Source organism: Thunnus maccoyii, chromosome 12 (genome assembly GCF_910596095.1).
Source record: "Thunnus maccoyii chromosome 12, fThuMac1.1, whole genome shotgun sequence".
NCBI classification, from domain to species: domain Eukaryota; kingdom Metazoa; phylum Chordata; class Actinopteri; order Scombriformes; family Scombridae; genus Thunnus; species Thunnus maccoyii.
Genome location: NC_056544.1, coordinates 30,846,817 through 30,870,463, shown reverse-complemented (window position 1 = coordinate 30,870,463; position 23,647 = coordinate 30,846,817). Strand labels below are relative to the sequence as shown.

General features: G+C 36.6%; 1 protein-coding gene and 1 long non-coding RNA gene across 2 annotated transcripts; one reads left to right on the top strand and one right to left on the bottom strand.

Annotated features, from left to right (window-relative positions):
* On the top strand, positions 1-7,435 carry LOC121908911 (immunoglobulin lambda-1 light chain-like). Its single transcript, XM_042429238.1, has 5 exons — positions 1-142; positions 235-547; positions 5,041-5,087; positions 6,736-7,044; positions 7,177-7,435. The coding sequence occupies exons 1-5, from the start codon at positions 100-102 to the stop codon at positions 7,389-7,391; spliced, it is 927 nt and encodes a 308-aa protein (XP_042285172.1). The 5' UTR covers positions 1-99; the 3' UTR covers positions 7,392-7,435.
* An 11-nt stretch (positions 7,436-7,446) lies between these two features.
* LOC121908934 lies at positions 7,447-22,107 on the bottom strand. The gene is made up of 3 exons (XR_006099323.1): positions 21,963-22,107; positions 9,644-9,646; positions 7,447-7,925 (listed from the first exon to the last, which is right to left on the bottom strand). It is a non-coding gene; the product is annotated as an uncharacterized LOC121908934 (long non-coding RNA).
* Positions 22,108-23,647: the final 1,540 nt, after the last annotated feature.

Sequence of the window (23,647 nt, the reverse complement as noted above, 5' to 3'; positions counted from 1 at the left end):
TGGCCCTCGTCTGATTTCACAGCTCGTCCTTGTTTGGCCTCAGCTGCATCAGAGCGCCACTTCTCCCCAGGTTCACCAGAGGAAACACCACTGCACAAAATGCTTTTCCTCCCAGCTGCTGCTCTGTGTTGTCTGTGTTCAGGTGAGTGTTTCCAGCCAATCAGGAGCCAACAAACTCAACCTTTAACAAACACTGTCACACTGACCTTCATCTGTGTGTCTGTTTCTCTACAGCGCTGGTTGCCATGGCAGCAGAGCTGATTCAGGATGATTTAACATTGACCAGGAGAGCTGGTGAAAACGTCTCCTTCAGCTGTGGAGAAACTGACCAGTGTGAGAGTAATTATGTATACTGGTACCAGAAGAAAGACACAGAAACATTCATAAGGATTCTTCGTATTGGCAGGACAAAGGGTACCATAAAGAAAACTTACAATCATTCTCAGGAAGATGATTTCTCAGCTGTAAATAAACAGAACGGCTGTGAGTTAGAGATCCAGAGAGTTAATATCTCACATTCAGCCACCTACTACTGCTCCTGCTTTAAGTATGATACCCACAGTGAGAAATGATCCCTGCAGCCTGTACAAAAACCTCCAGATGAACAGATGTCAAACAGTGTTTGTGACAGGAAGAGAGCAGTAAACCACAGCCCAGGTTCACATATTTCACCTCCATCTCAGCCAGAGTCACTAACAAACTGAGCTGAGGACTAAATGTTTGTCTGTTGGTGTCAGGATTTTGATTTAAACATTATATTTCATTGATATTACTTATCAGGTTGTTATTGAGCTAATTAGGCAGGGCTAGCTCGTTCAGGTTTGACAGTAAACAGGATGGTGTATCGGTGAGGATACAGGAATGAAGATGAGGAGATGTAATTTCTTCTCCGAACTGTATTTTGTTTCAGCAGTGTTTATTAGTGCAGTTCAACACTAGTATTGTCATCAGTGAAATAACAAATAAATCCCCATTATGCACTGGCATCTTGACAGCAACAGGACATATCACTGTACCAAATCAAACCACCAAAACTTATTTAAACATAAATATATCAATAAGCATTGCAGTGTCCACTTTTAACAGAATAGTAACCTAATTACATACAAATGAGAATATTACTCCTCAGAAAATTGTATCTATATTTGTTGAGGCAGCAACATTATTTGTATTTGTATTTTTATTCCAATAAAAGTGGAGAGACGCTTAAAAACCCTGTTCTTTTTATTACGCTTTTAAGTTTAGAAAATTAAAGGAGGTCCCCACACCTGGTCTCGAACTGGAGTCTCCCATGTCATAGACAACTGCGCTGACTACTGAGCGAAAACTACTCGTCACCTTATTGCAGGCAAACCTCTACCTATTTATACACCCATAACACAGAGTGTCAGTGGCTCAGCTTTATCTCTGGGGAACACCCTCAACTCCAGGAGTGATGTCCAAATTAGGAAATGTGCATCATGTAGCAGGTGGTTGTGACTTCCCTCGTTCAGCCCTGCAGACCAGCAGAGCAGAGGAGAGAGACTGAGATAGTGATGTAACTGTCCTGCATACTGGTATTTGACATGTTTTTTTGAATGAATGAATGAATCTGGACCAGAATTGGTTAGCGAGAATCTGTGAATGCCTCCAACATCTGAGGCTCAGGATTTCCATCTCAGGATAGACCACTTGGGGGAGTGATCCACCTCTGAAAGACCTCTTCATGAACAGATTGAGCCCCCACACAGGTGTGCAGACTTGACGGAACGGACTGCTGGGGAGTTAAACTGAAACTTAATCCTTTGGCAGGCGAGTTGTTTCTGTAAGGTTGGTGCTATGCATGCAAAGGCCTGTCTATGTTCCCATTCTACTCCTTTAAAGTTGGTCCCTTGGTCCCTCCACAACTCTGCAGGGTGATGGACCACGTCAGGGCCATCAGGTAAGCAGCCACATCATACTTCTGGGGAGATCTAAGTGTACTGCCCTGGTTGTTAAACTCTTAAATATAATCTCCCAGCATTTCTTATGGTGTCTGTCCACTTTCACTAACATGGGCCCAAAACAATCCACTGTGTGTGAGGCATCCAGGACAACAGGGTGCAATGTCAAGTTATCTAGACTTTCTAAGCATTTTAGCTGACTGCCCACTCTTATGAAGCCTGTGGATTTGTCCATTTCAGGAGCTAAAGTAAGTAAGCGAATCCCAGATGAGACAGGTTTCCCTGCTGCAAGGAGTTTGTAGTCCTCAGGAAATGACTGTTGTTGGGCTCGCTGAAGAACAATCATATGTGCTTGATGATACATTGGGTGGAAAACTGGAGGAGTCTGTCCATGGAGTTCTTGAGCTGGGGCATCGATGAGCTCCTGCCAGGTGTTGTACACCTTGTCATCCAGACAGGTGTAGGTGAGGTGACTGTTACCCCACAGAAGGTGGCCTCTTGATCCTCGAGAGTTTCTGTGCTGAGCCTCTCTGGGTTTTGGAGAAGGAAAGGAGCTCCTTGTGACCATTGGTTTGGACCAATAAGTGCTTCCAGGGTCCCGCCCCTAGTCAGATCATCCACAGGACTATTCACTGAGTCTGTATTAATTGAATACTTGGAATATCACAACTGGACCACACAGGAAGAAATAAGGATGATCAAAAGAAATAAGGAAACGTCACAGGACATTGAACTTGAACTACAACATGATACACACTGTTGAGTACTCACTCTTTCCACACACAAGTACAATACCGCTAGTGAGGTACATACATCATCTCCTATAACCAGATGATGTCAGTATTAAAGTGATAAGCACCCAGAAATGCCCGAGCCTTTTATACACAGGTATCTCAGCAGGTTTCTTGTTGTTCCACACAGTGAGAACAAAGGAGCAACACAGAAGCACAATGATACAACAGGATGAAGACAAACAAACAAACAAACAAAAATTTAACAGATAAAAGAGCCAAATAATGGAGAGATCAAAAGTGAAACTTTATTAACATTTGATTTAATAACAAAAATTGACAAAATAATAAATAGAAAAAGATGTTTGACAGAGTTGAAAGTTTGAGATGAAGATGAAAATGGTCTTCTTTGACCTGCTGCTGGAATAAAGTTCATTCCTCCTTCACAATAATAATCTGCTGTTAATGAAAACACTTCCTGTGGCTCTTTCACAATAAAAGCCTTCAGGCAGGATTCTTCACGTCACATCTTTGAGCAGATTTCAACAGATAATTTCACTTTAGTAAAAGATTCAACACAATTCTTGGATTTATGACAATTTCCCCTCAACAGAAATGTGGTAAATGTAAATGGATTTTGCTCTGTGAGCAGCTGAGACTGTCTTCACAAGAGAAACGACAGCAGACACTGTTTGTTTCTTTTAACACGACTACCATCATTTCCTAACTTTAACCACATGTTTATTATTGTAAACCATGACGACGCAGCTCCCCTCATCTTAACCAGGAAGTCATTTTAACCCAAACCATGATCTTTACCTAAACCTAACTAAACCTTAACCACAGGTTCTGATGTTTACTGTCCATATTCTAAGACAAATGGCTCCACTACAGCATTTACTATTAGAAATTTAATCCTTTATGTGATTCAAAATGTTAAACAACAATTGATTGACAAGCAAACAAAAACTACGGCTCCTATGAAAATGTACCTGCATGGCAGCACGGGTACTAATGTCATCCTAACTTGGTTTAGTTCATAATACTCAACAAATCTCCTCAAATGTGAACTTTACAAATTTTGAACTGTAATCAACAAGAATAATATTTTATTTTATTCCATCATTCTTATCTAAACATCTGGAGTGAACCACACAACATACTGTTGTAATGTTAAGTTGTAGGGAAGGATTTTACACCTGCATTTACTGATGTTTTGTCCTCTACTTTTCATCAGAAACAAGTAGTGACCAACACTGACACATCATCAGCTTTTAAATTGATATGTTGAACTTGTTAGCAAACACTTGCTTATTTCCACATCCAGCAGTTACGGAGCAACATTATCATTCATTTGGAGTCGTGTTTCTGTCCACCTGGTGAATGTAAGTCCAATATTCACTCTCTTTTAGCTCTGTTTTTACTCTCTACCAACTCCTGAGGGTAATATCTGGCTCTTTAGCTGCTAAATGTTCCATTATGTTCAGCAGCTAGTCTACAGCTAACTGTGTCTGTTTGCCGTTTGGTGCTGAGCAGGTAGTGTACAGTGGCTTTTTACAGCTTTTGCTCTGAAAACAGCTGCCTGCTGTGGCCCAAAATGACGCTATGAGAGCGCTGAGAGTGAACCAAAACAGTAAAGTTTAGCCGGACAGAAAAACAATGAGCTGAAAGTCACTATAAAGCTCCGTAAAGCCAAGAGGAGCTGCAGAGTCACTGATAATTCTCTGTAGGTTCATCACTACGAGCCACGACCAACACATTACACACTGACACATCATGGTTATTATAAAAATATTGATTATAGCAGCTTTAAGTAATTTGCATCATTACAAATGTCACTTTGATTTTAAATGAGTTCTTAGTTGAGTTTAAATGTTGACCTGATGATGGCGCTAGAGGAAAAGTCAGAGGATCAAAGTTATTATAATTCATCCTGAGGGGAACATGAATATTTCTACTAAATTACATGACAATCCATCCAATAGATGAAAAGATATTTCAGTCTGGACCAAACATGTCAACCTGCTGGTGGCGCTAGATTCAAAGTTAGAATCAATCAAGTCAAATAAATAATTGAATCCTCTGGGGACCGTGAACGTCCGCACAACATTTAATGAACAATCCATCCGTCCTTTGATCCACAATCAGATCCAATTGATCTGCACTTAAGTGGTGGACCGACCAACCGACTGACATTAGCATCCATATAGTCACACTGCTAATGTGGCTAAAATCAAATAAAAGAAGAGACAGTCATGTTGATATGAACATTAGAGAAACACATCATGGAGATGAAATATGATACTGGTTCATAATTTGGATTCGTTCACCTCAGCTGACACATTCAACAGCAGACAGGTTTTTGTCACAGTCTCATTCACTGTGAGAGGGAAACTCTACTGGATCTTTGGCTCTGGAACTAAACTGTATGTAGGTAAGACTAAACTTTCATTTTCCTTCAGTTGTTTTATTGAACAAGTTGAAAATGTGTTTTTAGTTTTAGTTTCTGCTGCTTCAGGCTTTACATGTTAGTTTTTTCATATTTACTAGAGAATTCTTGATGCAGCCATTCTTCCATAAAACAAATCAATAACTCCTGAAAAGAGCTTCAAATCTCACTGCACACCACAAGTTCTTCTTTATTTATGCATCACATCAAAGTTTGTCTACAGCCAAAAAGTCTGATATCAGTAATGTTACAAATAAACAGTATTTAATAATCTCACTGATTCAGCAGCAGCTCCTGTTTATTAAAAACAAGATGATATATGATGTGAAACATCATTTAATAAATGTTCCTAAATGTAATTTTAGAAGCAAATAGTGATAAATATATTGTGTGTTAAATATACAGTATATATTTGTAAATGGTAAAATATATCTCATGATAATTGTGTGTTTATGATGATAAATATGTCTTTTAGTGGAAAACATATTAATGCATGAAGGCAAACTAATTTTAAATGTGTAATTAAGCTAAATACATTTTTAATCATAATTTTTAATATCAGATTACTATATGAAATCAACTAAATTTCAAGTATATAATGTTTAAAACATTGCGGAAAGTATATGGTGGAAATAAAAGGTATCAGATTATATACATGATGTAATTTCATTAAGAATATATTTTATTGTATTATATTTTTGGACATGTCTGAACATGTTGTGGTAATTGTGTTTTATATAAAATCTAAAACTCTCTAAAAAGTTGTTAAAAGTATTGATGTATTGTGTGTCTGATTAGAGTCTAGTATATGGTGGTAAATATACTTCATATAAACACTATAATCATTTACAAATGTAACATAAATATAATATATTTTAACTGAGTAATAAAACTATACTTTAAATTTTATTAAGACAAATGTCATCATATTATATTATATTATATTATATTATATTATATTATATTATATTATATTATATTATATTATATTAATATTTAACATATCAGAACAAGCTGTTGTAAGTGTGTGAAAAAATATGTAGTTCATGAATATGTAGTTTGCAATAAAATATCTCAATGAATGAAAAAAACAACTTTACAAAGAAAAAATTAAAAATGATATATTATATTTGATACATATGAACATGCTGTGGTAATTGTGTTTTATATGAAATCTTAAACTGTTTTCTGAAAAAAAATATCATGAATGTTATGAAATTATTGATATAATGATTTGCTTTTTACTGATCAGAGTAAAGTATATGGTTGTAAATATATTTTACATAAAACAGTATAATCATTAGCAAATCTATTTGATATGAGGCTGTTATGTCATGATATATTTTATATTTTATAAACTCTATTATGTTAGTAATTAATGTTGTGGTCAATATTGATAAAGTAGTAAATGATGTTTTAATCTTTATATATGACATATGATGAGCTTCCATGATGCTTTAGTTTGATATGATTATTGATACAGTGTCCAGTAGATGATGTTTGTGGTGTATTGATGAGTAGTTTAGTGATCATGTAGTTTCCAGGATCAGACTGAATGCAGTGCAGTGCTGTAAGCTGCTGTTGACTGTGTGAATGTGTGTCTGTGCTGCTTGTTGCTGCTGTCAAACTTCAGATGAGCAGGTAGTGAAGCCCGTGGTGAGCGTGTACCCAGCAGCATCCAGAGCCCACCTGGAGGGGAAGAGCTCCCTGCTGTGTCTGGCCTCAGCCATGTCTCCTCCTGTGGTCCAGTTCTCCTGGAAAAGACAGAAGAAGAATGGCACGCTGGAGGATCTGCAGCCTGCTGAGGGAGAGCAGCTGGAGCTCAGAGAGCCAGGACGCACCGTCGCCATCAGGGTGGTTGATCGGGATGCTCTCTACACATATAAATACCGCTGCTACGTCAAGCACGAGGGGGAAACAGTGGAGGCCCAAACAGAACAAGGTAATGAAGGCTTGGTGACTGTGTTCAGCAGTGATTCAGCTTCATCTGGAGACGCTATTAGAGAGAGCAGAGAAGCAGAGCACTGACATTTCTCACTGCAACTCCAAACATTTGACTCCTTTTGTGTTTCAGAGGTTGCTTCTCTTCTTCCACCATCACCAGCTCCACCAGCAGCTCCACCAGCAGATCCACCAGCAGCTCCTGTCCCGTCTCAGTACCAGGTGAAGCTGCTCTGTGTGCTGTACACAGTGCTGATAGTGAAGAGTCTGGTGTACTGCTGTGGACTCTCTCTGCTGATGATCCTCAGAAACAAGGGACCGTCCACCAACTGCACACATGCTGACTGACTGTTTTCTGCTCGCTTTACCCACCATCACATCTCATCAATTCATCTCATTTATCACGTTGATCAGTGTTCAGAAATGCCACTTATGACGTGTTGTGGTTGATTGTAAATTTACGTTAAAGACACAATTGTCCTAAAACTATAAATACACACATACATACAGTATATTTGCAGTTACTAAGTGTAAATTCTGTAGAATATTTTTATCTTGATGCTTGATTTTGCTGCTTGTAGTATTTTTTCTTTCTTGTGCATTTTCTTTTTAATACATTATGCAGAGGGTGGCAGGTTTGTCAAAGTCATTCAAAGTAACATCCTCAATAAACTGAAATATCACAGATTCTGTCATTTATAGTCATTCTTGTTTTTATTGATTTCAGTTTGGCTTCACATAATACAAATAATCAGACACAGAATCAACTATATTGGCCAAGTTTGCTGATACCTACAAGTAATTTGACTCTTGTCGTGAGTAGATCTCAGTAAACTTTCACATAGTGCTAAAAACAAGTGTACAGGAAGATACAAAGAAAAGCTTACAGCTAAACAGAAACAACAAAGTAAAGACAAACAAACATAAACATGTAGCTATTAAATACAAGCAAGTAGGTGTGGTGTGCCAACAAGTTCGGTGATGGGTCCCCTGATTATTTAGCTTGTATACTGATCATCTTTTATAATTGTTTCAGTGTGGATGTACAACTCTATGCTGAAGACACTGTTGTTTACACAAATGAAGAAACAGCAGAGAGCTGCTTTGAAGCTACAGCTGCTATAAAAACAATCATGCCGCGGCTTGATTAGTCTGCGCTGAAGCCTGAATGTTGTCAAACTGATGGATGTGTGTTTTGATTTTTTTCTAAATCACCAAAATACTGATAAGCTCTTGCAGTTTTATCAAGACAATAGCAATAGGTATATTTACATATAATACGATTATAAGAAAATTATAATTATTTATTCATTCTGCTGCTCTGATTGATGATAATAAATGTAGGATGTATTCTTTTTAAAAGTTGGAGAGACGAAGTTAATGTTCAGAAACACCACAATTTGAAAATTGGTTTGTTTTATTAACAAAAACAACTTTATAAGAGGAACTGATAATAAAACAAACAGGAACAAGAAAGTAATACAACCGTTAAATATAAAATCTTTATTATTAAATAATATTCATTCATTATTAAATTAGTACATGGAATTATGAACAATATTAATATTATTATGAATGTGGGTTTTTTTATTCAATTAATCATTTATTATAAATAAGGTGGAATATGTGACACCAACAGATGTATATGTGCATTTGTTCTTTTTCTGAATAAGGAACATTTTTTTGCTCTATTCATTAAAAATGAACAGGAGTTGTTGTTTTTTTTTACATACATGTGATGTTTATGTTGCTTTGTAAATATATATCACATATGTTTGTTTGTGTTTTATATTTAATAAAAATATCTTAAATAATATGATTTAAGTTGGGTTCTTAATATTAGTCATGCATTATTTATTATTATTATTAGGATGTTCAGCACCTCAATCACAGTTTCAACCATTTTATTTTGATCTATTTGTTTAAACGTATTGAGTAATGTATTTGTGAACTCAGTACAGACTGTGGGACCTGAGCAGACTGCAGGAGTTTGAACGTCTCCCTTTATTTAATGATGTCAGTTTCTCAGCTCTGAGTTTAGGATTTCAGCTGCTTCTCTCACACATTAATAACACAGATTAAAACTGAGACAGCGAGCGCTGAATTCATACTGAAGTTCCTGGAACGATACTTTAACCAGAGTCGATGGTTGTAACCGTCATTGTGTTAATACAATGAAAAACCACAGTGAACAGTGTGGAGACGGCTGAGCAGAAACCCACACGGCCCGTCTGCTGCAGGAAAGGAAGTGTTGATTCGCTGTCAACAGTTTTATATGAGTCCTAATAACCGCCGAGAACAGATTCATACCTGCTGCTGTACACTCATGAACTTCCCTCCCTCTCATTTGTCATGTGGGTCTTTTCTCTTGTTGTCTGTAAACCTTTTTTCCACTGAGCCCTCCACCCACACAGTCAAACTGAGCCCAGCCACCAACAAAGGCCGCACATCTGGAGGTCTTGTCACTTTTTCTTTTTTGGAACTTTTAGCAAAGGTGCACTTTACAGCAGGGGAGGAATGTAATAAAGAACAATTGTGAGGTATTTTACATGAGTATTTCCATTTTATGCGTCTTTATACGTCCACTCCACTCCACTTACTTTCTACTCCACTACATTTACTTCACAGCTATAAGTACTAGTTACTTTTCAGATTTAGATTTTACTAGTAAAGCTGATGATGTATTTTACATTTGAAATACATTTAGATCACTTCATAGGGATTTATTTTCATTTTACATATAAGTGTTTTTTCAGTGTACAAAAAGCCACATTAAATCCCCTTTGACTCCATGTTTTAAAACAATACAACATGAAACATTTCAAGAGTGGTGAATACTTTTCACAGGCTCTGTATATATGTATATGATCAATGTAACAGTGTGGGGCCAATTTACATAAAGAGTACTTTTACTTTTGATACTTTAAGTACATTTAGTGAATAATACTTCTGTAATTTTGAAAATAAAACCATTACTTCAAAAGTAGTATTTTACGTAACGACTCTGAACCTCGGAACCCAAAAGCACAATCTCAGAGACAGGAGCATAGTCCAATATTCTTTAATCGGTCCAAAAAAAACAATCAGGGGTCACAACCTCCAAGAGACTAGGCAAATCTCAAGACCGGGAAACAGGCAGGATATCAGGTAACAGGCGAGCGGACAGACAGATAAAGAAATGCTGGAAAGCTATACAAACACACTAGACAATCTGGCAAGGAGCATGTGAATGTGAACCAGTATATAAGGAGTGACTGATGAGCCTAATGGGATCCAGGTGAGGAGATGAGTGGGGAAACTCAGGTGAGGGGAATGAGGTGATTGCAGGGCAGATGGATGTGGCAGGATCTGCAATCACAGGAGAGTTAGTGATCAGGCAGGTGAACAACATGAAAAATAGTCACCAAGAGGGTGAACCCATGACAATTTTATACTGTATTATTGGTACATTTACTTAAGTAAACCAGTTCAATACTTCTTCCATCACTGCTTTACAGTTTACACTTGTCATTGCCGAGTGCTCATACATAAATGACAGAAGGGGCTGTTTGTCAGTATCCTCCAAATATAACACATATGAGTGTTTTCTGATCTGAACGTCTGATTTGTCAACTAAACTACCTTCAGTTGTCAGAAGATCATGGTCATGCAAATAAGTTATTCTTACAGTAAAAGGACTTTTTAATTAAATAAACCCAGGAACTCATGAGCCCTGCACTGCTAGAAGCAAAATAATTATTGCCTTTACTCTTATTCTTCTTTTCATTTTTACATTTTTGGTATCATTAAATATTACACTTAGGATTTCTACAGTCAATAAAAGATACTAGAAGATTTTGCTGATGTTTGCAACATAAATTTAAAAGTAAATAATAAATGTACTCAAGAAAGGCTTCAGCAGCTTTTGGGCTCAGATTTCCAATTGTCCTTTGGGTAAAGTACTTGCAGAAATAACTGTCATCAGTTGGTTATCACCTCTATGTGAGGAGCTTTCTAGTGTGAAAACATTAAAGAGGTTTTTGGGAGAAAAACAACAGCATTATCTGCTTTGACGAGCTGCTGATGTTGCTTGATTATACACGTTTGAAACTTTATTGTGTTATTGTCTGACTGTTTGTGTTCTTATATTATTGGTGTATTTTCTTTTTAATACAAGTAAAGATGACTTGTTTGTCTCAGTGTGGTTTGTGTTCTGCTGCTCTGATTGATGATAACAAATGTAGGATGTATTTTTTTAAATGTTGCAGAGAGGAAGTGAATGTTAAAAATGTTCTTACAGTGTGAATTTAAACACTCTGCAGGTAAAAACCTCAATTTAGAAGAAGATGAAAGATTTCAGAAACACCACAATTTAAAAACTGGTTTGTTTTATTAACAAAAACAACTTCATGAGAGAAACTGATAATAAAACAAACAGCAACAATAAAGTAATACAACTATTAAATATAAAATCTATATTATTAAATAAAATATATTAATTATTAAATTAGTATACGTAATTTCATAAAATATGAATAGTATTATTAATTTGGGTTTTGTTATTCAATGAATCATCAACCATAAGGGGGGAACAGTGGAGGCCCAAACAGAACAAGGTAATGAAGGCTTGGTGACTGGTCAGAGTCTGACAAATAACACCTTTTGGGGGCGCTATACTCAGTTTAGGCCTCGAGGGTGATAGAACAAGTTTAGGGAGTATATCTTAAAGCTCCACTAATCAATAGTTTTATATTAAGAATGAATCTAATGACTAAATGAGCTTTTTAGCCTCTTTTAGCTCCTAGTTGTGGTTTTGCAGCACATTTCCTGTCTGCTTCAGTCTCAGTGTTTCCAGCAGCAGCAGCTGTTTTCTGATAAACTCACTGTACACTACCTGCCCAGCAGCAAACAGCAGACAGACCATAATATGTCAGAGAGGAGTTTGTTAGCTTGTTGTGGAGTTCTTCTGCCCCCAAGTGGTGAAAACTTCAAATCTATAGTAACCTGTGTGTTTTTACACAGTATTTGGACTTTGCTTTTTATCCTTCAGTGATTTTAATTGTAATAAATTGTATATTTATATTGTTTTTAATATGTTCTACAACAATTGTCATTTTCAAGTGTGATAATCTCAATAATCTGTCTAGTTACTTGTAAACAAACTGCATTTTGTCTTACTGTAGATTTTGTAATATAGAATAAGAATTGAATATATCTAACTAACATGAAAGGAGTCTCTGTTTGTCTCTCTGTACATACACATATATATGATATATTTACTCTTTATACACATTTGGGGTCATGAAAACAAAAGTTTGAAGAGACTAGTAGTAGTAGAAGCAATGTGTTGTTGCAGCCACATGAGGGCAGCAGTGTAAAGGTTTTATTACTGACAGCTCAGCACAGAGCAGACAGAGGTAATATAATATAAAGTGGAGAATCAGATGTAAACTACAGCTTTAAAGTCTAATAAAATGCTGGAACAATATAAAAGAATATTTAGAATGAAGAATTATTAAGAATAATAATAAAAGTTTCCAAAAATATCAAATCTGTCAGGATGAAATTTGAGGAAATGTGTCTAAACTCAGTGTTAAAAGAGAGCGTCAATGAATGCATGATACCATCAGATGATGCAGGAAATTCAATTCATTTATTAAAGTGGATTAAATAAATATAAGGGGAACATTTAAAGGTTAAAATCACAGTTCAGGAGGAGCTTTGTGGATTTGTAGTTTTTTTTTATTTTCATCACATCTGTTCTACAAACAACAGAGAACAATCTGTGTTGCTAAATTCACCACCAACCTGAACGTGTTTGTGGTTCCATGAATGTTTTTGTGTTTTGTTGTGTCCCAGATTTTTGATCTGCTGCCAGATTAAAATCAAGATGAAGAAAGTGAAAGTGAAGCACACAGAGAAACAGAGACGTGGAGGAAAACATATGATTAAAAAATAAGAGTCAAATCATTTTAAAAACCAGTTGAGATAATATCAGTCCGTCTCTGCTCTCCATCACTTTCACTGTTAAACTAATATGAGTTTGTGTTTCTGCTTCTTTTAAATGCAGCTGTAATGATTGTAAATATTTGAATAGAGCTGTAAATTCTCACATTAACACATGTGAACAATCAAACAGTGATGTGTCAGTGACGTCCATCTCCATGGTAACTGTGTGCAGCCTGTTGCTCCTCCACTCAGAGGAAAACCACACAGCAGCAGCAGCCTTATCTGTCCGCCGCAGGGGCTGATGGGAGGTTTGAGGAGCTGTTAGAAACCACGTGGCCCTCGTCTGATCTCACAGCTCGTCCTTGTTTGGCCTCAGCTGCATCAGAGCGCCACTTCTCCCCAGGTTCACCAGAGGAAACACCACTGCACAAAATGCTTTTCCTCCCAGCTGCTGCTCTGTGCTGTCTGTGTTCAGGTGAGTGTTTCCAGCCAATCAGGAGCCAACAAACTCAACCTTTAACAAACACTGTCACACTCACCTTCATCTGTGTGTCTGTTTCTCTACAGTGCTGGTTGCCATGGCAGCAGAGCTGATTCAGGATGATTTAACATTGACCAGGAGAGCTGGTGAAAAAGTCTCCTTCAGCTGTGGAGGAACTGACCAGTGTGACAGTGATTGGATATTGTGGTACCAGAAGAAAGACACAGAAACATTCACATATATTCTTGCAATTAACAGGAATACCAGTGAAGTTAAATCAAATGACAATCATCCTCAGAAAGGTGATTTCTCAGCTCCAAATAAACCAAAAGGCTGGGAGTTGAAGATCCAGACAGTTCAACCCTCACATTCAGCCACCTACTACTGCTCCTGTGTGAAAGATGATACCCACAGTGAGAAATGATCCCTGCAGCCTGTACAAAAACCTCCAGATGAACAGATGTCAAACAGTGTTTGTGACAGGAAGAGAGCAGTAAACCACAGCCCAGGTTCACATATTTCACCTCCATCTCAGCCAGAGTCACAAACAAACTGAGCTGAGGACTAAATGTTTGTCTGTTGGTGTCAGGATTTTGATTTAAACATTATATTTCATTGATATTATTTATCAGCTATTTCAGCAGGTTTCCTGTTGTTCCACACAGTGAGAACAAAGGAGCAACACAGAAGCACAATGATACAACAAGATGAAGACAAACAAACAAACAAACAACAATATAACACAGATAAAAGAGACAAATAATGGAGAGATCAAAAGTGAAACTTTATTAACATTTGATTTAATAACAAAAATTGAGAAAATAATAAATAGAAAAAGATGTTTGACAGAGTTGAAAGTTTGAGATGAAGATAAAAATGGTCTTCTTTGACCTGCTGCTGGAATAAAGTTCATTCCTCCTTCACAATAATAATCTGCTGTTAATGAAAACACTTCCTGTGGCTCTTTCACAATAAAAGCCTTCAGGCAGCATTCTTCACGTCACATCTTTGAGCAGATTTCAACAGATAATTTCACTTTAGTAAAAGATTCAACACAATTCTTGGATTTATGACAATTTCCCCTCAACAGAAATGTGGTAAATGTAAATGGATTTTGCTCTGTGAGCAGCTGAGACTGTCTTCACAAGAGAAACGACAGCAGACACTGTTTGTTTCTTTTAACACGACCGCCATCATTTCCTAACTTTAACCACGTGTTTATTATTGTAACCATGACGACGCAGCTCCCCTCATCTTAAGGAGGAAGTCATTTTAACCCAAACCATGATCTTTACCAAAACCTAACTAAACCTTAACCACAGGTTCTGATGTTTACTGTCCATATTCTAAGACAAATGGCTCCACTACAGCATTTACTATTAGAAATTTAATCCTTTATGTGATTCAAAATGTTAAACATCAATTTATTGACAAACAAACAAAAACTACGGCTCCTATGAAAATGTACCTGCATGGCAGCACAGGTACTAATGTCATCCTAACTTGGTTTAGTTCATAATACTCAACAAATCTCCTCAAATGTGAACTTTACAACTTTTGAACTTTCATTTTTTTATTTAACAAAACAGTAAAGTTGCAGCCGGACAGATAAACAATGAGCTGAAACTCACTATAAAGCTCCATAAAGCCGAGAGGAGCTGCAGAGTCACTGATAATTCTCTGTAGGTTCATCACTACGAGCCACGACCAACACATTACACACTGACACATCATGGTTATTATAAAAATATTGATTATAGCAGCTTTAAGTAATTTGCATCATTACAAATGTCAGTTTGATTTTAAATGAGTTCTTAGTTGAGTTTAAATGTTGACCTGATGGTGGCGCTAGAGGAAAAGTCAGAGGATCAAAGTTATTATAATTCATCCTGAGGGGAACATGAATATTTCTACTAAATTACATGACAATCCATCCAATAGATGAAAAGATATTTCAGTCTGGACCAAACATGTCAACCTGCTGGTGGCGCTACATTCAAAGTTAGAATCAATCAAGTCAAATAAATAATTGAATCCTCTGGGGACCGTGAACGTCTGCACAACATTTAATGAACAATCCATCCGTCCTTTGATCCACAATCAGATCCAGTGGATCTGCACTTAAGTGGTGGACCGACCAACCGACTGACATTAGCATCCATATAGTCACACTGCTAATGTGGCTAAAATCAAATAAAAGAAGAGACAGTCATGTTGATATGAACATTAGAGAAACACATCATGGAGATGAAATATGATACTGGTTCATAATTTGGATTCGTTCACCTCAGCTGACACATTCAACAGCAGACAGGTTTTTGTCACAGTCTCATTCACTGTGGGAGGATACTGGTACTTCATCTTTGGCTCTGGAACTAAACTGTATGTAGGTAAGACTAAACTTTCATTTTCCTTCAGTTGTTTTATTGAACAAGTTGAAAATGTGTTTTTAGTTTTAGTTTCTGCTGCTTCAGGCTTTACATGTTAGTTTTTTCATATTTAGTAGAGAATTCTTGATGCAGCCATTCTTCCATAAAACTAATCAATAACTCCTGAAAAGAGCTTCAAATCTCACTGCACACCACAAGTTCTTCTTTATTTATGCATCACATCAAAGTTTGTTTACAGCCAAAAAGTCTGATATCAGTAATGTTACAAATAAACAGTATTTAATAATCTCACTGATTCAGCAGCAGCTCCTGTTTATTAAAAACAAGATGATATATGATGTGAAACATCATTTAATAAATGTTCCTAAATGTCATTTTAGAAACAAATAGTGATAAATATATTGTGTGTTAAATATACAGTATATATTTGTAAATGGTAAAATGTATCTCATGATAATTGTGTGTTTATGATGATAAATATGTCTTTTAGTGGAAGATAAATTAATGCATGAAGGCAAACTCATTTTAAATGTGTGATGAAGCTAAATATAATTTATAGATAAAATGTATAATTGTATATCTTAATCCATATTTAATATAAATCATATTGGTTTATGAAATCAACACAATGTCAAATATATAATGTAAAAAAATATTTTAGAAAGTGTTTGATAGAAAATATAATGAATCAGATAATTTACATGTTGTGATTTAATTATATTTATATTATTATATTATATTTTATTTATATATCTGAACATGTTGTGGTAATTGTGTTTTATATAAAAACTAAAACTCTTTAAAAAGTTGTTAAAAGTATTGATGTATTGTGTGTCTGATTAGAGTAAAGTATATGCTGGTAAATATACTTCATTTAAACACTATAATCATTTACAAATGTAACATAAATATAATATATTTTAAACGAGTAATAAAACTATTACTATTACTTTAAATTTCACTAAGACAAATGTCATCATAGTATATTATATTATATTATATTATATTATATTATATTATATTATATTATATTATATTATATTATATTATATTATATTATATTAAACGTATCTGAACATGGTAGTCATGGTGGTGGTAATATTGTTTTAAGTAAAAGATAAAACTCATGTTAAAATTATTTATTGATTTTTATTAATTCAAGTATATGGTGGTAAATACATTTTATATAAACCATTATAATCATTAGCAAATGAATTTTATACGAGGCTGTTATGTCATGATATATTTTATATTTTATAAACTCTATTATATTAGTAACTAATGTTGTGGTAAATATTGATAAAGTGTTAAATGATGTTTTAATCTTTATATATGACATATGATGAGCTTCCATGATGCTTTAGTTTGATATGATTATCGATACAGTGTCCAGTAGATGATGTTTGTGGTGTATTGATGAGTAGTTTAGTGATCATGTAGTTTCCAGGATCAGACTGAATGCAGTGCAGTGCTGTAAGCTGCTGTTGACTGTGTGAATGTGTGTCTGTGCTGCTTGTTGCTGCTGTCAAACTTCAGTTGAGCAGGTAGTGAAGCCCGTGGTGAGCTTGTACCCAGCAGCATCCAGAGCCCACCTGGAGGGGAAGAGCTCCCTGCTGTGTCTGGCCTCAGCCATGTCTCCTCCTGTGGTCCAGTTCTCCTGGAAAAGACAGAAGAAGAACGGCCCGCTGGAGGATCTGCCCTCTGCTGAGGGAGAGCAGCTGGAGCTCAGAGAGCCGGGACACACTGTCGCCATCAGGGTGGTTGATCGGGATGCTCTCTACACATATAAATACCGCTGCTACGTCAAGCACGAGGGGGAAACAGTGGTGGCCCAAACAGAACAAGGTAATGAAGGCTTGGTGACTGTGTTCAGCAGTGATTCAGCTTCATCTGGAGACGCTGTCAGAGAGAGCAGAGGAGCAGAGCACTGACATTTGTTTTTTTTTCTGTTTCAGAGGTTTCTGCTCTTCCTCCACCTGTCCCATCTCAGTACCAGGTGAAGCTGCTCTGTGTGCTGTACACAGTGCTGATAGTGAAGAGTCTGGTGTACTGCTGTGGACTCTCTCTGCTGATGATCCTCAGAAACAAGGGACCGTCCACCAACTGCACACATGCTCACTGTGAAAGAAAATTGAATAGTAGGTTATCATTTTATAAATCTTTTGTATATGTTACAAATGTTTTCAAACTAAGGAGTCAATGTTTGTCATCAACTGAATGTGATGTAATGTCATCGTCATTTTGGGGACACATGTTGGTGAAGAAATCCTACTCCTAGGCTAGTTGAACTCTTGAACCTGTTTCTATCTGAGGGTTGCTTGCTGACCTCTGGGGTTAGCTAGAGATATCTTTGTCTTAAGCCTACTGTTTTAGAGACCATACTTGTTTGTAAGAAGGTGTAATGGTTTGTGGAAGTGTCCATTTAGGGACCAGACTGTTTTTAGCTTTGCTTCTGGAGAGGTATAAAGCTGTCTAGTTTGAGTTCACAATCTTTAGAGAAAGGGCTGGCTTTAGGGAAAGGGCCAGCTGAACAACATGCTTTCTCTCCAAAAATACAAGATGATTGTATTTTTGTTTGTGTTTGGACATTTGTATAATTGTTACTGATGATGTGATGGATTGTACAGTGTTTACAACTGCTTCAACAAGTAACAATGTTTAATGCTTTCTTTATGTCTCCATGTGCCTTCTTTCTCGAGAGAAAATTTCCACAACATTTGGGGGCTCGTCCGGGATGCTAACCCACTGACCTTTTTCCTGGGAGAGTTGACCTGTCCAGGATCCTAGGAGATTGCAGAAACCTCGGGGACCTATGTAAGTTAGGGTCTTTTTGCGAGAAGGCTGGGGTCACCTTCCAGGAAATGGGGACAGTGGTAAGCAATCTTTGGTTTGTTGGTAATTGTGATTAATTCTGTGGAAATTGCATTTGTTATTTGCCTCCAAAATTCTTAGGGAAAGGAAGGGAGTTTAGTTCGAAGGCATGCATTGGTGGTTGTTGAAGTTTTAATGGCGTCATAGATACTCTAAGCTTAGAGAGGGAATTCCTAGGGAATTTGCCTAAAGTGAGAGAAAAGTGTTCTCTTGCCTAAAAAGTGCACAGAAAAGAGGCAGGGTTAGAGTCCGCTGCCAGGGTCCCTTTCAAGGTTAGAGTCCTTGATAAAAGCTAATAGGGGTTAGAGTCCCCTGGGCTAAAAGTGCGAGGTAAGATCGGGAACAACAAACGTGAGCCTGCGTACAATACGAGGTGAGATCAGAGTTCCATCAATATGTGAGCCTGCGTAACTAAAAGCCATATAAATAAAAGGGGTTAGAGTCCCCAAAAAGGCCTAAAATACGAGGTGAGATCAGAGTTCTATCAATATGTGAGCCTGCGTAAATTGTTAAGAAGCGCTTAGTACGGTTCGAGTCCGTGCTGTACAGTACTGTTTTTCTTTGTTTGAGTTACTGCATTTTGCTGTGCGGGTATGTGTCTGCAGCTCCTACCTGCAAAGAAGTTAATGAGAGGAGAGTTCAGAAAAGATTTAACTTTCCAAAGCAAATGTTAGCAATAAGTTGTTAAACTCGGGAGAGTAATGGAAAAGTGGAAAAAACATTTAAAAAAAAAGAAAAAAAGAAAAGAAAAGTGAGTTATGATGGCTCTGTTGCCAAAGTGGCATAAGAATTCAGGATTTCCTCAATATGGGAGTCTACAACATGCTTCTCTTAGGAATCTGAGATAAAAAAATAGGTCTTAAGTAAGAAACCAAAGTTATTGAATATTGTTTGTGTTTAAGTGGTTGTACAAGGGTTTGTTTTATTGATGCATCACATGATTAGGCTCTTTCTGATGATGGAGATGTGCTTAGAATATGGAACACAGGAGGGAATCAGTGAGGAACTGAAGAGACCTACAACTCTGATATAGAATTTGTGTATGACTGTTTTGTTGTTGCATTGCACGGTTAAACATGATGTGTGTTAAAAGGGTAGACATTACATGCTGTAGCTTTGGCCCACACCCGTTTCAACTGTCTTTAAGTCGTGTTTCAACTGTGATGTTGTTATTAATTGACTGTGTTTGAGCTTTGGACAGTTTGGTTGGACGAAATGGGACGGTTGAAGATGTCATCGAGTGTCAAGTCATTTTGAAAGGTTTTGTGGGACAGAGTAAGCAGAGAGGCCTACACACAGGCAGGGTCTAAAATAACCCTGTGCAGCAGTTCCCCCAACTCCTTCACATGAAGGCATGTGGTCATGAACGACACTGAACTGAGTTTGGACAGCAAAACTGAAGCTGCTTCGGGGCACCAGGGCTGTGAGAAAGCCACAGAAAGGACCAGGAGGGTCATGTGGATAAGCCTGGTGTAATACAAGGACAAAAGGACTCGATTCAACACTTGCTATAAGCTAGTGGCTGCAAGGGTCTGAGCAAGACTGGTTCTGAGAAGAGCCTGCTTGAACTCTGACTGCAAGAGTTGTTCTCACAAGGCTGGGACGAGCAAAATCAAGTTTCTGGGACAGTGTTGAGAGGTTTGGTAAGATCGTCACTATCGAACCCAGGTATATGACTCTGGGACAAGGAGAAACATCAGAGCAAGGGACATTGTTCATCATCATGGGACACTTTTCATCTAGTTATTGTACACTGAGTGTTGTATAATACATGCAGTTTCATGTTTGAGAATGTCTTAATGTAAGAAGAGTCAAGGATTTGTGGGTTGTCAAAAGGGGATCTCATGTTTACCTTTTTGGAATGTGTTGCAAGAGGTTTAATTTTACATCAGATGTAGTGTTTTTGTTGCAATGTAATGATGATTAAGTGTTTAGGTGTTTAGGTTTCAAGGAAAATGTATTGAGTTTGGGATCTCTTGAGTTCTGATATGCACAAAGGATTATCAAATGATAAAAGGAGGGAATGTGAAAGAAAATTGAATAGTAGGTTATCATTTTATAAATCTTTTGTATATGTTACAAATGTTTTCAAACTAAGGAGTCAATGTTTGTCATCAACTGAATGTGATGTAATGTCATCGTCATTTTGGGGACACATGTTGGTGAAGAAATCCTACTCCTAGGCTAGTTGAACTCTTGAACCTGTTTCTATCTGAGGGTTGCTTGCTGACCTCTGGGGTTAGCTAGAGATATCTTTGTCTTAAGCCTACTGTTTTAGAGACCATACTTGTTTGTAAGAAGGTGTAATGGTTTGTGGAAGTGTCCATTTAGGGACCAGACTGTTTTTAGCTTTGCTTCTGGAGAGGTATAAAGCTGTCTAGTTTGAGTTCACAATCTTTAGAGAAAGGGCTGGCTTTAGGGAAAGGGCCAGCTGAACAACATGCTTTCTCTCCAAAAATACAAGATGATTGTATTTTTGTTTGTGTTTGGACATTTGTATAATTGTTACTGATGATGTGATGGATTGTACAGTGTTTACAACTGCTTCAACAAGTAACAATGTTTAATGCTTTCTTTATGTCTCCATGTGCCTTCTTTCTCGAGAGAAAATTTCCACAACATCACTGACTGTTTTCTGCTCACCTTTTCTCACCATCACATTTCATCAGTTCATCTAATTTATCACTTTGATCAGTGTTCACAAATGTCACTTATGACGTGTTGTGGTTGTTTGTAAATTTATGTTTAAGACACAGTTGTCCTAAAACCATAAATACACACACATACACATAAATACAGTATATTTACAGTTACTAAGTATAAATTCTGTAAAATATTAATATCTTGATGCTCTATTTTAATTCCAATTTTAATCATGACTTGTATAATAGTGTACAATTAAGTAAAAATATTAGTTACCTGGTAGATATGAAGTGCTTACAGTATGTTTTCTTTCTTGTGTATTTTCTTTTTAATACATTATACAGAGGGTGGCAGGTTTGTCAAAGTCATTCAGAGAAACATTCTCAATAAACTGAAACATCACAGTTTCTGTCTTTTATAATCATCCATGTTTTTATTGATTTCAGTTTGGCTTCAAATAATCTAAATAATCAGACACAGAATCCACTATATTGACCAAGTTTATTGATACCTACAATTAATTTGACTCTTGTCGTCAGTAGATCTCAGTAAACTTTCACATAGTGCTAAAAACAAATGTACAGGAAGAAACAAAGAAAAGTTTACAGATATTTAATTTTTATTTTTTATGATAATCAAGGTGGAATATGAGAGAAAATTAACTTGGTTCACATCAACATATGTGTATGTGTATATGTGCACTTGTATTTTTGCTGAAAAAGAAACATTTCTTTGCTCTATTTATAAATACATCTGATGTTTATGTTGTTTTGTAAATATATATCATATATTAAAAAATTTAAATTCTACTAAAGACCAATCAGCTGTGTGAACATTGAGTCTAAACTCCATCTGTGGTCTTCTCATTAGTGCAGGTAGTCTTGCTTTTAATTTGATAAGTTTGCATTATTAATCTTCTTATTGACATTGTGGGTGTATGTGATGTGCTGTGTGTAGCTGTGCTGTTAATTAGCCTCGAGCTAACTCTGGTCCAGTGCTTCTTTAATGTTTAAAACTGCAACATGTCCCAGTCAATAAATCAATCAATTATCAATTATATGCTTGCTTGTGTTTTGTATTCAATAAAAATATAAAAATATGATTTAAGTTGGGTTCTTAGTATCAAAATCGACTTCATTCTTTATAATGACTCTACTTTCTTTTCTATGAGTTATGTATTTATCATTATTATTATTATTAGGATGTTCAACCACTCAATATCAATTACAACCATTTTATTTTGATCTATTTGTTTAAACTTATTGAGTAATGTATTTGTGAACTCAGTACAGACTGTGGGACCTGAGCAGACTGCAGGAGTTTGAACGTCTCCCTTTATTTAATGATGTCAGTTTCTCAGCTCTGAGTTTAGGATTTCAGCTGCTTCTCTCACACATTAATAACACAGATTATAACTGAGACAGCGAGCGCTGAATTCATACTGAAGTTCCTGCAATGATTCTTTAACCAGAGTCGATGGTTGTAACCGTCATTGTGTTAATAAAATGAAAAACCACAGTGAACAGTGTGGAGGCTGCTGAGCAGAAACCCACGCGGCCCGTCTGCTGCAGGAAAGGAAGTGTTGATTCGCTGTCAACAGTTTTATATGAGTCCTAATAACCGCCGAGAACAGATTCATACCTGCTGCTGTACACTCATGAACTTCCCTCCCTCTCATTTGTCATGTGGGTCTTTTCTCTTGTTGTCTGTAAACCTTTTTTCCACTGAGCCCTCCACCCACACAGTCAAACTGAGCCCAGCCACCAACAAAGGCCACACATCTGGAGGTCTTGTCACTTTTTCTTTTTTGGAGTTTTTAGCAAAGGTACACTTTACAGCAGGGGAGGAATGTAATAAAGTACAATTGTGAGGTATTACACTCCACTACATTTCAGGGGGAGATATTTTACTTTCTACTCCACTACATTTACTTCACAGCTATAAGTACTAGTTACTTTTCAGATTTAGATTTTACCAGTAAAGCTGATGATGTATTTTATATTTGAAATACATTTAGATCACTTCATAGGGATTTATTTTCATTTTACATATAAGGTTTTTTTCAGTGTTCAAAAAGCCACATTAAATCCCCTTTGACTCCATGTTTTAAAACAATACAACAGGAAACATTTCAAGAGTGGTGAATACTTTTCACAGGCTCTGTATATATGTATATGATCAATGTAACAGTGTGTGGGGCCAATTCACATAAAGAGTACTTTTACTTTTGATACTTTACTTACTTTTACTTTATTTCTTCCATCACTGCTTTACAGTTTACACTTGTCATT